This window comes from Phalacrocorax carbo, chromosome 1, assembly GCF_963921805.1.
Source record: "Phalacrocorax carbo chromosome 1, bPhaCar2.1, whole genome shotgun sequence".
Lineage (NCBI taxonomy): Eukaryota > Metazoa > Chordata > Aves > Suliformes > Phalacrocoracidae > Phalacrocorax > Phalacrocorax carbo.
The window spans coordinates 99,087,476-99,105,092 of NC_087513.1; the positions used below are offsets into that span (position 1 = coordinate 99,087,476).

General features: G+C 36.4%; 1 protein-coding gene across 8 annotated transcripts in view; it reads left to right on the plus strand.

Annotated features, from left to right (window-relative positions):
- ARL13B (ADP ribosylation factor like GTPase 13B) overlaps window positions 1-15,746 on the plus strand; it is a 53,487-nt gene extending 37,741 nt beyond the window's left edge. For 5 of the 8 annotated variants that reach the window (XM_064468650.1, XM_064468667.1, XM_064468642.1 and 2 more), the window contains exons 6-11: window positions 2,419-2,621; window positions 4,942-5,038; window positions 6,269-6,500; window positions 6,975-7,091; window positions 7,552-7,620; window positions 13,489-15,746. In XM_064468650.1, coding sequence (XP_064324720.1) covers window positions 2,419-2,621; window positions 4,942-5,038; window positions 6,269-6,500; window positions 6,975-7,091; window positions 7,552-7,620; window positions 13,489-13,565 — 795 coding nt within the window. In that variant the 3' untranslated portion in view covers window positions 13,566-15,746. Of the gene's footprint in view, window positions 1-2,418; window positions 2,622-4,941; window positions 5,039-6,268; window positions 6,501-6,974; window positions 7,092-7,551; window positions 7,621-9,304; window positions 9,349-13,488 lie in introns of all 8 variants that reach the window. The other 3 variants (XM_064468678.1, XM_064468706.1, XM_064468688.1) reach the window with 3 other exon arrangements.
- The last annotated feature ends 1,871 nt before the right edge of the window (window positions 15,747-17,617 follow it).

The window sequence follows — 17,617 nt, forward strand, 5'->3', positions numbered from 1 at the left end:
GAAGGCAATTTTGCAAAACCATTCCAGCTGGTATCTGGGTTTTCAAAATTAAAAAAAGACTTTTAATTCCCTAGGGAGAGTTGCAAAATTCATAGGGTAATACATATTTCTATTATTTTCTGTAGAAAGCTGAGTTATAGCAGGGCATAGCTATGATCATTATGTCATGACTCTGAGTGCTTTTCTTCAGTCAGTGGACTTTGCGCTATGCGTATGTAGCAATCATAAAAATAAAAACTGTGAGGTCACCATTTTTTTTCCAAGAGACTTCTGTGACAAAAATATTTTCTTGCAAAGCATTATTAATATAAAAGACCTGAAAGATTCTAGTGTATTTTTCCAATATTTCAGAATTACTTAACTTATGACATGTTCCAGTAAAATGCTGTTCCTATTCTCCATTTATATCTTGGGTGTAATCAACAAAGAAACTAGATCACATAGTCTAAGTCATTTTAGTTGAAAGCAGCTGAGAGCAGCTTCTTTACCAGGCCCATTAAAGGTAAACATGGTCTCAAGTTATTTCAATATGATGACTGATGGGGTGAATTTAAACTGGGGTGTTGGGAAACAAGATTTAAATAAAATTAGGTGAAGGCCAAAAAAACCTTACGTTTGTTCTTATGCTTTTAATTGTTTTCTTCTGGCTCTTTATATTTCCCCACAAAATATTAAAGCAAATGGAAGGAGTCATTTGTCTCACTGTTACACAGTGTCAGTGAGAATGACCTTCCTCTTTTTTTATTATGTCTGTATATTCTGAATTTCTATATTTTATAACTGAACTACAGCAACAACAGTCTTGGTGCAAACAGAGAAGAAAATTGCCCCCGTGCTGCCTATTGTTTTATCTTAGTTTTCTCAGAGAAACAAGGTATTGTTGCCTGTACATATTCTCCCTGATTAGGTTCTGCTAGAGAGTATTGTAGTGTTCCATAGTGAGCAACACCCATATTTGAACTTTAATTTAGACAAAGGAGGAATGTATTAAAATGCAAACTAGGTTTGGCACTCTGGAGAGACATAGCAGGTCAGAATTATCTTTTTCTGTTGTAAATCCTATATACCGTATCTGATTATGGTGCCATCTAAATGCTTGTCAAATGAAGAGATAACACAGAGAATTTTTTAGGCTTGACATTGTGGGGTTACTTCTTTTTACTCTTCCTTCATTCATGAACACAAATCCTGAACACAATCAGTGTGAAATAGCATTTCTTCATGCCAAATACCTAGATGGTTCTATTTAATTATTATTCAGAGAACAGTTTAAAAGACCCATACAGTGCTCCAAAACATTCTGAAAAATGGTTCTGAAGAGATCTTGAGAGATCATCTAGTCCTTTTCCATGTTCTAAGCTAGAATCAAGCCATACCTCTTTTGTTCCAATTAAAGCTCATTATACTTGTTCTCCTGACAATGAACATGGAGAGCAAGTTATTCTTTTCCTATTTGCAGTTATGCCGTATGTTTTTGAAGGCTCTTATCATATCTCCCTGAAGCTTTTTCATTTCAAGAGAACCGCTCCTGTTCCTTCAATGTTTTCTTAACAGATGTGTTTTCATAACCCCTTTTGTCTGATTTTTCTCACTTTGCTCCTCTTGATTCCTTCCAGGCAATCCACTTCCTTCAATTATTGATCCAAGCTAAATATAGGGTTCCAAAGTAATTTAGCAATGGGTTTTACACCGATCTTCCAATGGATTTGCCTAGATCATGTTTCTCTTGCTTGCTGATGAGAATATCGTGACAAAAGTTTTACTTAATCAAGGTGTATAATATTTTGCTTCACCCCTATCCACAATACCTGTTCTGAACTAAAAAATTGAATTGGTTTGGCAGTTTTTCTGACAAATTCACACTGGGTTTTTTTCTATCCTCAACAAGTCAAACATTTCTATGATGAACTGAAGCTGAGCTGATTCTCTTGCATCTCGTTTTTTCCCGTTTCACTAGATGAATATAGCATGGACTATTCATAAATCAGCAGCAAAGCAGAACATACATATTTGGGGTTGATAAATTATATTTCTATACAGATGCATAGATATGGATGTGTATAGAAACAGATGTATAAATATACACATAACAGGTGTATATGTAACAGCTGTGTGTATACGTAATAGCTGGGTATATATATGTCTAGAGATAGACATGCAAACGTATTTCTGTGCAGTATTCTAGTATTTTTGAACTGGGACTGGAAAGAATGCAGTTTGGTAGAAATGATGTGATTTGTATCTGGCAAAAAAAACCACCTAAATTTATAGAATACCTAAATGCAAATTTATTTCCCATATTTCTCACTGTTTTGTAAGCTTTACAGTTAAGAGTAATTGTTTGGCTGATTTCTTGTTTTCAGTCAAGGAATGTAATCAGAACTGCAAATAATTTTCCCGTCCTCCTTGTATTTACAGGAACCTTGCTCAGCTATCATGGGCTGTGGGAAAAAAATTGATAAATCCATAAAAAAGGGCTTATATTGGCTTTTACATATTATAGCAAAAGATTTTGATGCCTTAAATGAGCGCATCCAAAGAGACACTACAGAACAAAAAGCATATGAAGAACAAAAGAAACAAGAACGAGCTGAGCGAGTGAGGAGGATACGAGAAGAAAGGTATTCTCTCTGTAATTCCTCCTACCTCCCCTTCCTCCCTTTCTCTAAGATGCTTGATTCATTCCTCTATATAGACCTTATGGGAACCAAGCTATCCAGGTTTTAAAGCTTAAAAGCCAAGAGTTTCTGTATTAAAAGTACAGACCTGAATGCTAGAGCCTTTCTTTAAGTTGTACAAGCTTTTGCCTGGTTCATCCCCTTTATTTTATTTGCTCTATGGTATCATGAATGAGAATTGCAAGGTAGTCGTGGAATAAATTTCACCTTGCTAACATAACTTCACAGGAGGCTAACCTAAAAAATAATTCCTGTCACTTAATCTTAAGTGTGTTCTAAAATAACTTTTATCATATTAAGTTAGACTATGTAACCCATATGTGAATACCAAAGACTAGATATGAAACTTTTTTCAACACTATGCTTAATAAACTTTGGGAGATCCAGCAGCTGAGGCATGGAGAGACTTAAGATGATGCAGGGAGGAGAAGCAGGACGAGTGATCTATTACTTCCCTTCAAACCCCTTTGTGGTCATCAGCAGCCCAGCATGGTTCCTATTCAACTTACACGAATCATTTTACTGGGACATTCTTAAAAAAATTTGCTGAGCACCCCTGTCCCCCCATCTGCCCTATAGATGCAGAAATTTGCAAGGCTCAGTTACTTTGAGAAGTAACTGTGATGCTAATGTGAAGTGTCTTGGCTTCTACTCTTGCTGATTTGGTTTACTCCAGCAAGTAAATTACTTAAGCACATTGTAAACACCTGGGATTTGACACAGTCTTCATACATATTTCACAAACTTATTAAAAAAAATCATGTGCTGTTAGTCTGCCAGACGTCTCTGCATAGACAAAACCCTCTGACTATGTTGGATTGTGTTGGTTTTATGCCATGTTGAGAGGTGTAGCGAGGACTGAAAACTTTGAAACTTTGAAAGAGATTGTCTGATGATATGGACGTTTTCCGTATATTCTGTTCCCGCTCGGTGATCCTGATTGCATTTGTTATTGGTTGGGTCTGAATTGGATTAAAGGCTTAAAAGTTTTGCTGTCTTAGAGGAAAGCTACCTAGTAACTTCTGCTGGTTTTACCTGTAGCTGAGGGCTTGTCTCAGATATAAGAGATGGCATTAACCCTCATTTTGCTATTTTGCATCAAATCAATTTCTTACTGTAAGAAACAGATTAATCTTGATTCAAATGTAATTCTGTTTCTTTCTGTGTTTTAATAATTCCCCAGACTGCTTTTTGTTCAGACTTGTTTCCCTGAATGTTTTCTTAAAGTGCATTTCTTCCACAATATGTCTTGTTCCAAATGGAAAACCAGAGGGAGAGGTAGTGCCAATAAGTTTTAACGTAGCACTGGCCATTCCTTCCAAGCAGTGTGGGTTCATAGGTAGATCAGTGACCTTTTAATTCCCATCTGTGCCTCTGAATTAATGGCGTTACTTCCTCTCTCAGTACTTGCAGCTGTAAAGTAGGTGTAACAGTGACTTCCTGTGCATAAATTCCATCAGATGGATTGATGAAAAGCATTTGATGAGCATATACTTCATTAATGATATATTATTTAGTACATAGTAATTTAACATTTCTTACATAGAGATCTGGTACATAAAAAATAACTAGTGCTGGTACAACAACACAACAGTATACTGAGCATTATTTGTCTTTCTGAACTTTTCGGAGTCTAACCGTTACTACATAAGCTGAACAGTCTGGCACCAGTTCTCCCTTATGTATATTAAGAAGAAACTAGAATTATGAGAAATGGAAGTGTATTAAAAAGAGAAGAATACGTTTTAGATGGTCTGGTTTCCCACCACATAGATTTTTTTTAAAATGATTGAATATTTTGAAACAATATTTATAAAAAACTACCAGCGTGAAAATTTCAACATACTGTTGAACAATCAAGACCTTCCCAGCTACAGATGTATTCTGTCACATATCCTGCCCTCAGAAACTGCTTCTACTTCCTGAAGTGCTGACTGAACATTCAGGCACATAGCAGCATGTGTTTCTACCTCTGCCATAACACATACTTGTGCTTTATTGATGTTAGCCTGTCATTGTGATTTCTGTAGAATGTTTTTCAAAATACAGAAGCATGTTGTAAAAATCAGCTGGCATAAATTCGAGAATGAGTTAGATGACCTAATAAGTTTTCTGTATTATGTAAAATTTGTGGGTTGGCTTCTTCATAATTCTTTGTTCGTACTGTCTTTCCCCTCCTTCCTCACCCCCAACCCAAAAAACCAAAACCAAAAAAAAAAAACCCCAAACAAAAAACCCCACTACAACAACAACAACAACAAAGGGAAAGAGAAGAAGGAAGAAGTGCACCTGATGAGGAAGATGCTGAGCCTGGGAACTCTGAAAACCCCTTCCAGCCTATATCTGCTGTAATCTCTGAGGTATGAGAATATGTGGAAATCTGGATCGTTTTAGACCTACTACTAACAAATATCTGAGAGGTAATGAGAAAAATAGTTTATTTAAAAGAATTATTCTAAGTCTGTATGCACAGCATTACCTTTTTTTTTTTTTTTAATGTAATCTTGGCAGTCTTGGTTCGTGTGCATTGAATCAATGTTTTCATGTTAAGAAAATCTCCTGTTATTGATTCGGGGACAAAAGTTTTGTAGGCACAGTAAAATAAAGGTATTGTAAACAGATGACTGAACACATTTCCTAATTAAACTATTGGGTATTTAGGAGTGGAAAATATTCAAGGTCTGTTAGTTTCTTGTAAAGTTAGTGATGTAGTGAGTCATACAAAATCTTCCTGACTACTTCAACTAGTTAGATTTCTGATCATAACCTGTTTTCTGTTGAAAACAGACAATTAAGAAGTTTTCCTAGCTTTGAAATATGAAAAGCATATATTAATATATAACGTTCCCATAACCTGTGTTTTTGAGTTCAGGTAGTTCTTATTTATTGTACCATATTTTTTAACTCAGTTGACCTGAGAACATAATCTCAAGAAACACATAAACTCTCAGAGACTTTTCCAGTAAGCAATTCAAACATTTGCTTCTCTCCAGGACAAAAGCACTCATATCCATATATCTTGTAAAGTCAGCTACATGCACAATAATATGCTTTATGATAACATACAGAGTAAGAAGAGAAGGGTCTAGCTGCGAGTATTGCAGAGACAGTGATTTAGTGATCCAGAATCTGTGAAACAACTATCATTGAGTCTGTGTGACACAATTGGCATTTGACCGAATCAGGGTAGCACTTTCTAGATACATAAACTCTGTGCATGTGTATTTTGTTTTAACTAAAACATTAAAAAAAAAGAAAAAGAAGATGACATTAGGAGTTTTCTAACCTTTTGCTCAGGACTGTTGGTGTTTATATAGCTAGCATTTTTTTTTTTGTCATGACCAAAAAGAAAGCAAGAAAACAGGCTATAAACCTAAAGATCATTTCTTTTGCTGTTAATCTTTCTGTTTTCCCCCTTTCCTCTGGACAGGATATTGGAAATTTAATTTCTTCACGTATTTGAAAATATTTTCTATGCTAGATGTGGGACAGAATCATATTTTAGGAATATTTTCATTTTTAAAACAACCTTCCTGTCTTAATAGTCAGTTTACAGCATTGGAAGTTGTTAAATAAATTCTTCTTGTTAGAATGAAAAGCAAATTGAAAAGGAAAAGAAGCGGCAAAAATTGGAGACTGAAAAGGCTACGATTGTCTTGAAATCACAAACAGAGCAGGAACAAATGGATGTCCAGCACTTACCAAGTAGCAGTAGCCAAAATACAAATGATAGTAGACTAGAAGCATGCAATTCTACAACTACCCAGCTTTTGCAGCATGACAAAGAGAGTGAGCAGCAAGCCTCAGAATGCCTTGACTCAGGTAAAACTGCTTCCTTTTAATGTGTCATTTGATGTTATTTTTCACATAGTTCTTCCCTCTGTCTCTATTATTTTGCATGATAACACACGTCAATTTAATCCATTGATAACATAAAAATGCACCATTAGGTTATTGTGTTGGAAAATCTGCTTCAAAAAAGCACGTTTGTTGGTGTGACTGATACCGTAGCTGAAACTAGGTTCATTTTTATCATAATCAAATATGTGGTCCACTTTCAATCAGTACCAAGCTAAGTTGAATTTCTTTATTAAAACATAGAGTTTGCATATATTTTATACTTACAGTTTATTTTCTATAGCAAAATGTTGTGTAAGTTTTGCATTTCACATAATAATGTGTTTAAGTTTGGACTGAAAACTCTGATGCATCTCACACCGACGATTGTATTAAAAGATGATGCAAGAGATTCTCTGAATATAACTGTATGTAATGCTTTATTTCTGTTCGGTATAGATAACAGTAAGAAAAAAAATAAAAAACCAAAATTAAAAAGGGGCCACAGAGTAGAACCTATTAATGCAGAGGACACTGTTCCCAAAAATCCTACACCACCAGCAGCTCTTCCACCAGGTAAGTGTACTAACAAACAGTAATCGATGTCTCAATTTGTGGTTATTAATCCCTTAAAATATTCATTTGTGAATAATGAAACTAGAATGGTCTTCATGCAGAGATATGCTACTAAAAGTTACTCTCTAGGAAATCTTTGATGCAGTTTCCCACTTCATGGTATGAACTTTCAGCAGTATTGATTTGATGTATTCTGTGGGGGAAAATGTTATTTTCACAAAAAAGAGCCAGAAACTTGACTATTGACTGATGAAAAAGTGATAAAAAAATATTAAAATTTTTAAGGGTACGACAGTTTATTTTTACAGTGTTTCATCATTATTCACCATATTTACAATATATTACATACTTCTGGCACTTTTAAATGCTTTGATTTCTCCCAAAGAGAACTGGCTTCCATACATTTCATCAGAATCAAGTGCAGTCGTGGTGTGTTTTGACTGTCTTTGTTTTCCTTTAGTTGGCTGGGGAACTCCCAAACTTAATAGACTTGGAAAACTTGAGCCTCTTGGTGAAACACATCATGCTGGTAATTGAAAATATTTTGGGTTTTGTACTTCTTTTAAAGCGTTCTACATTGTTCATTCACTTCTACATTAATTTCATTCTTCATCTTTTTTTTAATTTCTTAATGCCAATTTTCGTTGACTAAAAGCTAACCATTCTGCTTAGTAGAAAGCATCTTTTTGATTTTTCAAGTCTTATTTCTTTTTTACCAAAAAGAATAAATTCTCTTAGATTCCCTTACAAACTTTGAAGTGGCACAGCCTATCAGAAGCTGTTAATAATCTGCAGTATTCTGCACAGCAGCATGCACCTAAATATTATAATGTGCCATATAACAGAGTAACAGGACCTGAGTATTTTAAGAGTCCAAACACATACTGCATTCAAAATAAAAGTTTCAAAGTATATTTCCATTGTCCATGTGTAGACAGTCCATCATTATCTGATGCAATGGGGACAGGAGTTGGGTTACCTGAATACTGGAAGAAGCATGAGGTATGCAGCAGAGAGGATACTTCAGAAACGCCTAAGCAAGACTGCAGAGAATCAACAGGGCTTATTAATTTGGGATCCGCAGTGGCTCTTCCACATCCACAGAACAAGCTGGTTCTGCACTAAGCTGCCTGTTTGTTTCTACGCTGGTCTTATGATCTGGCCGGGAAGTACGAATCGCTTCACAATACTGAATCCAAAAGGGCACCGTGTTTCTGTAGTTCTGTGAACAGTTGCCCACCTCCAGGTGAATGTGCTGTGTGTGAGCTGACTCCTGGTGCTGCCTCTTGAGATAGTCTAAAATTTCTTCTATCCACTGCTACTGTTCCCATATGGTTTTAAAAGCATAGTCTGTAAGATTTTTGTCATTGATATGGGGGTGTTTTCATGAGAGAAGGAAAGCTGAAGACACGTGGGCACCTCTGAAATAATGCGTTATGTTATTAGCAGCTCCAAATGAGGGACTGCAATCCCAGCTGTGACAAAAAGCCCAACATATATTTGATTGCAGAAGAAATGAGACTTCCAGATGAAAACTAGCTTATTGGTCTGCAAGGAGAGCTGTCAGTCATAAAGCTGGGGATCTGCTGCTTTACCTGAAGAGCCAGTGTCCCTGAAAGTTCACAAACTGATAGGGGAAATAAGTTTAATAACTGGAAATGTCAAGGTGTAGTAGGCAGATTCTTGATTTCTCTCTTCAATAATGACTATTTTCTATTTTTGGAAGACCGTGGAAGACTGTTCTTCACATGCTCATATTGCATCTTTTTTCTCAGTTTTAGATTATAATTTCTTCATTTTTCTTACATTTTTGTTTTGCAAATTTTGAAAAGCCAAGTGGAGTCGTCTGGAGTAACATGAGAGGAGATAACCAAGCTAAAGCAATGGGAACACTTACACAACTTGAACAAAGAGAACATTAATCGAGGAATTTGCAGGGAAAGGAGCTCAGTGAGGCTGTAGTCATCCTTGAGCTTAACCCTGACTTGAACTGATTGTACCACTATCATGTAGTACAGCACCATGTGGACATACCTGCTGAAGTTCTGAAGCAACAGAACATGGAGCTTCTCTGCCAAAGAAAAAAAAAATGCATAAAGGGGGATTAAGATCTCTAAAAACTAGATATTTATTTTCACAGTAGCATAATTCATGTGCATAAAATGTAATTTAATCATAAAACCATCTTGCTCTTTTTTTTTTTTTTTTTTAAGGCATATAGAGAGAAGGCAGCAAGAAAGAAAAGCCAGATGAAGAGGTAGGGAGGGGAAGAAAGGGAAGGAGCGATACTCAGTTTTTATCTGTGCCTAGGGGAGATGTTGCATTTTTGTAGCAAGAGGATGGGTGGGGCAAAGAGGAAAAAAAACTGCTTAAGCTACCTTCCCTGCTCGTAGGTGTGTAAGTTAGTAACCTGGGATCTATGTTAATTTAGTTCACTTGTAAAATAAGGATAATAATGTAACAATGGTAAAGATGTTGGTAGCATAATGATCTCTCGACCAAAGGTGTAACCATTCAGATCAGAGGAAACTTGGAGTGCTCAGAACTTTGCAGCTGAATTCAAGACATTGCATGCTCTTTGCTGAGATTTTTTCAGGAATTTTGAGACACTCACAAAATTCACATAGATACAGAAAATCCTGAGAAAGCAAGAAAACATCTATTAGGAAAGCACTATTTAGAAAAGAAAAAAAGCTCTCCAAACACATGGCCCAGCACTGTCAAACCTTTAGTTAGGTCCTGATACCAAAGAGCATCAATTACTTATTTTGCTAAAAGCAGTTGGTTTTATACACAGACCAGTTGAGAGCCATGGAATTGTTTAGGTTGGAAAGGACCCTTAAGATCATCGAGTTCAATCATTAACCTAATGCTACCAAGTCCATCTTGCACTGTTCTTAGGTTGTCATCTGTCCTTGCCCATTTTCTGTCATTGAAAAACACTGTGGCATGAGTTTTTACATATTCACATATTCTGATACACCAGAAGGCTGTGCTGCTGTTCAGTGAGACCTGGACAGGCTGGAGGGCTGGACCAAGGGGAACCTAATGAAATTCAACAAGAGCAAGTGTAAGGTCCTGCACCTGGGGAGGAACAACCCCATGCACCAGGACAGGCTGGGGGCTGACCTGCTAGAAAGCAACTCTGCTGAGAACGACCTGGGAGTGCTGGTGGACAGCAGATTGACCATGAGCCAACATTGTGCTCTTGTGGCCAAGGCGGCCAACGGTATCCTGGGGTGCATTAAAAGGAGGGTGGCCAGCAGGTCGAGGGAGGTTATCCTCCCCCTCTACTCTGCCCTAGTGAGGCCACACCTGGAGTGCTGCATCCAGTTCTGGGTTCCCCTGCTCAAGAAAGACAGGGAACTACTGGAGAGAGTCCAGTGGAGAGCTACGAGGATGATCAGGGGACTGGAGCATGTCTTTTCTGACTGAGGAAAGGCTGAGACACCTGAGTTTGTTCAGTCTGGAGAAGAGAAACCAGAGGGCGGATCTTATCAATGCTTATAAATATCTAAAGGGTGGGTGGCAAGAGGATGGGTGCCCTCAGTGGTGAGGCAACTTGCACCACCGCTGCCATCAGTGGTGCTCAATGACAGGACATGGGGCAATGGGCACAAACTGGAACACAGGAAGTTCCACTTGAATGTCAAGAAAAACTTCTTTCCTGTGAGGGTGCCAGAGCAGGGGCACAGGCTGGCCAGGGAGGGTGTGGAGTCTCCTTCCCTGGAAATATTCAAAACCCACTTGGACGTGGTCCTGTGCCCCCTGCTCTGGGTGTCCCTGCTCAAGCAGGGGGGCTGGACAAGATGATCTCCAGAGGTCCCTTCCAACCATTCTGTGATTCTGTGATATTTTGCAGAGAACCTATTCCTGCTTGGAAACTCATTCCATTTTGCCTAAGAATAGTGGAGCCTACCTTTGATCCATTTTTAGAATGTTCCCTGCATTGCATCTTTCTGAAAACCAACTTCTTTTCTTTTTGGCTGTCCCTTCAGCACCGAGATAAATAAATGTGGGTTTTTCGTGTTGGGTTTTTTTTTTCCCCAGCTTTGCCCAGAATTCACTATAAAGGTGGTTTGAAAAACTTTTTTAGTTTCAACCTTTATAAAATAAAAAAGCATGGTTTCCTTATTGGTTTCATTAATATAAATTTCTTGAAGGCACACTTGAAGCCAAAATTTGCAGTGAAAGCTTGAAGTATTTTTTTTTTTCCTTTAGCTGGGACTTTAGTAAGGCTTTCTTTCCAGTGGTTTTCTTGGATTCTCTGAAGTGCACTGTTTTCTATAGCGATACTGCATTGTGTTGAACAATTTGCTTTGACAAACTTGTTTGGTCAAGTGGATGAAAAGTCTTTGTACACAGGGCAAATGAGTACCCACCTTCACGTAGACCAGGCTGTAAAGCCTCAATTCCAGTAGGATGCCCAGTAGATGCTTTTGTCAGGACTCCAGGTAAAACTGTTAGTGTCCATAAGAGCAAGGAAAGAAAAAAGTATTTAACAGTCTGCTTTTAAAAGTTTAAGGAGCCTTGGTTATGCAGAGAGGTTGTTGTCTGGAGTACTCTGAAAGTCCATGTCCATGAGTGTATCAAGGAAACATTTGATAGCTCCTCAGTGTAAATCAAGAAACACCCTTAAGCTTCAAAGCAGATACGACTTTTTGTAGCGTTGATGTATGCTAGTCCATGGAAAAGCACGGGACAGTATGTTTTTCAGTATTCCCATTCAGTATTCTAGTACAGGTCTTTGTCAGTTAGGATAGCAGTTGTTCCTTTGTTTTGTCTTAAAATTGATTTTTTTGAAAGTGTTACAGATACATGGTAGGCCTTGCTGCTGCAATATATAAAATTAGTTTGCGTGAGGTTGAAACAACCTCCAAAGGTCTGCTTTTTAATTCTGTGTGTTCTCAGAGACATAAATCTGTCTTAATGATTTAATGTGCAAACTGAAAAATTTAAGTGCTAGTGAGCAGGCTATTTAGTGTGTATATATTGAGTCATTTTTGTGTCATTCTTAAGAGATAACATGGTTAGGCAGAGCTAACAGGCAGTAGAGTCAATTATATAAAAATTTAATTATACACTTATTTTCACTAAAGACTGCCATTTTTTCCAGTCATGCTAATGATTCTAGCACAACACCAGGTAATGAGTGTCTGTTTATTGTCACTGGAGGATACATTTGCAAGAATGATAAACCTCTCTCATTATGGGAGGTAAAATTGCCTGCCAGTCCTAAAGTTGTTTGCCAGACCTCAAGAAAGTGACTAATAAAAACATCCATTGTACAGGTTTTCATTTACCTCATAATCATTTGTTGCAGTTTTGTTGCTTTTCATATGCTGCTGTAACACTGAATTAGCTCTGTTAAATTCAAAGGATTTACAAAAATAATATAAAAGTATTACTTTACTGATCTAATGTAAGGATAACTAAAACTTTGATCCTGTAGACATGCACATGTATTCGTAATTTAGCCCAACTTGCTTGCTTTTGTTAATTTTAGCTCAGGAATGCAATTTTAATACAAGTTATTGCATATGTAGAACAAGTGGAATACATTTTTCTTGGAAAATTATTATTTTATTACAGCAGAATTTTGTGCTGGCAAGCCATCAAGGCTTTGTTGGGGAGGAGGTTGTCTGTATAAACCAAATTGAGATTTGAATGCTTCAAAAAGCTGCTTTTATTTTTTCTGATTTCTACCTGTTTCCGCATACCATATTTCATTATATTATTTGCTTGTGAAATGCTTTGCATGTACCAGTCTGCATGTTTTTCTTTGCTTTTATATCAATGACAAATGTCTGAGAATACTTGCTATTCTCTTCTGGTGTACTTAACACCTTTGCCTTGAACAATTTTACTACTTTAAACTCCTTTATTGACAAAAGGAAATGTTGCACTTTCATCTAAAAATTCTTAATATAGTTCTTCTAGAAAGTTAGTATGACTTTCAAGATAGATGCCATGCATAAATGGTCCCAAAATTTTGGATCCTGCATAGCATTACTGTCACTTAAAACTTCATTGCAATGCAGACTTGACTACTGTAACATTCAAGTTTTGATAATTCATTTTTTCAGTGTTTATTTGTATACTTTGGGTGTCTCATTTCCTATTTTTTAGGGATCTTTACAGATTACCTTTGGGCTCGATCTTGCAAATGCTGATGCATGTATAACACAATGTAATTAAACCGTGTTTTGGCCAATACACTTCCAGACATTAATTAGCGCTATGTCTGAAAGTCACTTGTAGGAATTAGCTCTAAACTTGTAGGCTACCTAGCTTTCGCTAAGAAAACAAGAATTTACCTTATTTAAACAGCCTTTAAGCAAAGGAGATGGTAAATAACAGATTAAGGTGTTTTTCTTCTCTGGCATTTCTTACACAGATTTCTATGGAAAGCCTCTGCCCCCGCTGACTATACGCCAAAGACCCAACAGTGATACCCATGATGTCATTGCTTAACTGGATCACAAATAGCATTTAAAATGCATTATAAAAAAATTATATCAGAAACGTTTTTTGCCCTGGAAGGAAAATTTTAAAGGACAGTCTATCAGCTTGTTGCAAAATAACTTGGTGACAATTAAACATGGAGTTAATTCTGTCGTACTTAGTTGATCAGACTTTGTCATTTACTTTCCACATCACCAGCTCTTCTTCAGGATTTAGCATGAAATCAAGAAAGGTCTATGTGTGCGTGGATGCTCATATGAACACGGTATTGAATATTTGTTGGGCTTACTTGTGAAAACACATATCTGTAAACCTGAAGGAAAATACCTTCAAGATCACATAGTACTGGATTGTATGTTCTCACCAAGACCTCTCTCCAGGTGCTGCACAGTGGTTGGTATTTTTGCAGCTAATAAATGGTTCTAAAGCATTTTGTAAGATTCATGTATGATAGAGTGAATATAGGAAGGTTATGCAACAAATATTGAGTATATTTTTCTAACTTTTTATAAAATTATTTGGAAGTTTGAGTGGACGCACATATGTACTACCAATAAAATGTTACCTAGAAAGCATTAGAAAGCTGATAGTCAAATGCATACGAGTATGTTTGACTCTTACGTTTCTCTTACAGGAACAATACCTCTTATTAGGGATTATATTACCAGATGTGTATTCCATATTTCTGGCAAGCTGAAGGGCGAGGAAGGTCAAAACAGAAGTTTAAGATGAATACATTTTATACAAAATCATGCTATTTGAATTGTCTGAAAGTTTTATTACATGTTGTTTGTTTTGTTAACTGAGTTTGGCATAGGTAAAAAATGCAGTTGGAGAAGCAGCCAAATATTGTATTGTCTATTACATCATACAAGAAGATTGCACATCGTGCAAGTTTTGCACTAATTCAGTCATCAATTCTGATGGAAAACTGAATCAACCAGTATGCACATAAGCTCCAGCACTTTTTAATCTCAATAATACTAAAATACCATCTTGAAAACAAAAGAAAATCCATATTTTTAAGGACTTACGTAATATTTCCATCTAATGTATTAATTTTACATTTAAAAAAAATCCCATACAAGTGATTCAAAACCAACAAGGGTTACAATTGGATATATTTCTATTTAAATGTTCTATATGTGCTCGTCTTCCTCTTATATTGGAGAAAACCATTGTTATATTGTGTAAAGGTATATTGTTATGCCACTTAGTTATAGCAAGTATGAAAACCCCATTCAAAGGTTTTTTGTAGAAGCAGTACTTGATGATTTTCTATTACGCTCTCAGTCTTCCATAACATGTTACGACTAGAAGATTTTAGTAGGTGTTAAAACAATGCAGTATAGTCAGCCTTTTGACATTAGAAAACTTTACCATATACCCCTTACAGCAATGAGTTACAGAAATAAACATCTACCATATTAATCGAAATGAAATTATTAACTAAGACTTTTAAAGAGTATGGCTGGGGGGTGGAATCAGTCTTAAGAGTATTAAGTTTGGAATGGGTGGAGAGGAATATTCCAAGTTTGGTAGTTTAGCGTAAGGGTGAAGCAATCTGTATGTGACTGTCAGCATGAGAATACTTTTGTTGTATTCTAATAACGTAACGTGGTTCAGTTTGATTATTCTCAGGATTTAGTCATTTTCACTTTAAACAAACACAATATTAAATGGACGGGGGGGTTGCATAAAAGTTTATTTGTGCAATCTCAATTTTACTATCTTTAGCTGTGTTGCCACTTACATTTTTTGGCTTAAAGGCTCTAAATTTGCAGGCTTATTTTTTTATATCTTCAGTTTCTAGAAATTTATTACCCTTTTATTTTAACACTAATCTAAAATAAATTAATAGAAGTCTTTATTAAAAATAAAGCTAAACACTGCTGTGGAAGCAAATTTGAGAAACTGAAATGGAAGATGTTGATACTTATATGTGAAATGTTTATTATGCGTGTTGTGTGTGCGAACACATGTATTGGTTTTGTTTCTGCTTTTGAAATAAATTTTACCAATATGTGACCAAAGCACTAAAAAATGTTTCACAGGTTTTTTTATTAATAGGCTCTGTAATTATTTACTACAGTAGATTTTTTCAGTAATTTATACTACCTTGAATTTTTATTTGTTCAAGATGGCATTTATATATAGAATAAAACCAAAGCACAGCATCAATGTGTTTCCCATATTATCAGAGGTGTACAGTTTCTTGGAAGCAAGTATAATCATAAATGTTTAATGGCTGCAAGTCTCATTTATATTGCTGAAATGTACAAAATAGAGACCTTATAGATGGAATCTTTGCCTGTTTTTACAACTGCAATGGGATCAAATTTAGAATATATTGACAGATTGGCACTAAGTTATAAATATATGTATACATATCAAGTGCTTTGATAGTGCACTTAATATTTGAGAGGTAATAAATTGCACAGTTGTAGGTTGAGAGGTAATAATTGCACAAATCAGAAGATTTTGTCAGGTTCTGATGTTTTTCAATAACATCACTTTCAAAACGTATCAGTGCATTCAGCTAAGAGTATTTGTACTTAAATACAGGAGTGGTAAGTACACAGAAATACACTACATAAACAGAACATTGTGCATTATCTGTGTGCAACATTTTAAATACATTTTGGACAAAATATTTTAAAGGTACGTTTAAAGGTATCTTCTGAGATAAGGAATAATAATTTTTATGAGCTGAATTAATGTAAAAGGTAACCTGTGCTTCAAAATGAGTAATTCTCATTGTCATCTTCCTTTTTCAACAAAATCTAGAATCCACAGGACCTTACTCGAAGATTTAAAGGTTTTAATTAGAAAATAATAGCTATAATTATATTAAAGGTAGGTATATTTGATATCCATTAGGCTTAGTGTCACGTCTCTGACGTGGTGTCTCCATGTAAGTAATGCGCAGTAAGCGAGGGACACTCATATTGAGGTGAGACAAATGCACTGCGATTTTAGAGGAAGCTGCTTGATAATCTTGTGAGATTTCTGTTTCAATTCCCCGGTCCTGATGGAGAACTAGAAAGCTTTAAAAGAATTACGTGCAATCGACAGCTGATGCCAGCTTTCTAATGGCCCTCTTGTGAGCCCTGCTTACGGAGATCAAGATGGAAGCAGCAAGGCGCCCGCAGAGAGGGCTGGGAGGTGAGTGTAATGGGCAATCCTTAAGCACATTGATCACCCCGCTGTGTCTCAGTGGGGCCGCGGAGGTCCTTGTGCAACAGCCTGTGAGTCCTCATTATCTCTTACTTTCTGGGCTCTGAATTCTGTGTGAGCTTTATAAAGGCTGTGGTGATTACCCTTTCCTTGAAACCCTGAGGACCATAACTCTATCCTCTGGAGGCCTGTCTGTCACTTAAAGATGGATTTCTCAGTTTTGCTACTTCAGTTGACTTAAAATAAGGTTGCCAGGAGTGGTCTCGTGACAATTTTCTTCTCCAGTAGAAACCAGTATATTTCCTGAAGCAGTTATTTTTGCATGTAATGAGGTCACATTAGAAAAGATTGACTGACAGTAACAAAGCAAGTAGCATAGGCTTTTTTTTTTTTTCTTCTTTAAATAACATTCAAACAGTATTTTTCCCACTAAGGTATTCCAGTATTTTAGTTGAAAGCTTAGTACTGTAACTTCAGGATGCTTCCCACTAACTTTGGCATACTGTCTCTTAGCTTCCTAGCTTCTGGAATTCATTCAACTTAAAGTACTTTACTGTTTTGAACAGAACATACCCCACAGTATTTCAGCAGGTGAATCCTTAAATGGAGTGAGGAACTACTAAGTGTAATTTGAGACAAGGTTATCTTAGGACAGAAGAATCTTTTTCTTGTTTAGTTGGTTTTGTGAAGGTTTTTTGGGGTGGGGTTATTTTTTTTCTGTTTTCTCTCCCTACTGTTCACATAAACTGTACTTTCTGTGCTTGCTCCAGGAAGCTGTGGACACGTGAAACTGAACAGCAGAAGTCACAGTAGTGGCCTGTCTTTTCTGTTCGCTAGGCTTGGAGGATGTTGATGTGCTGGTGGTAGTATTTCTGAATATTGAC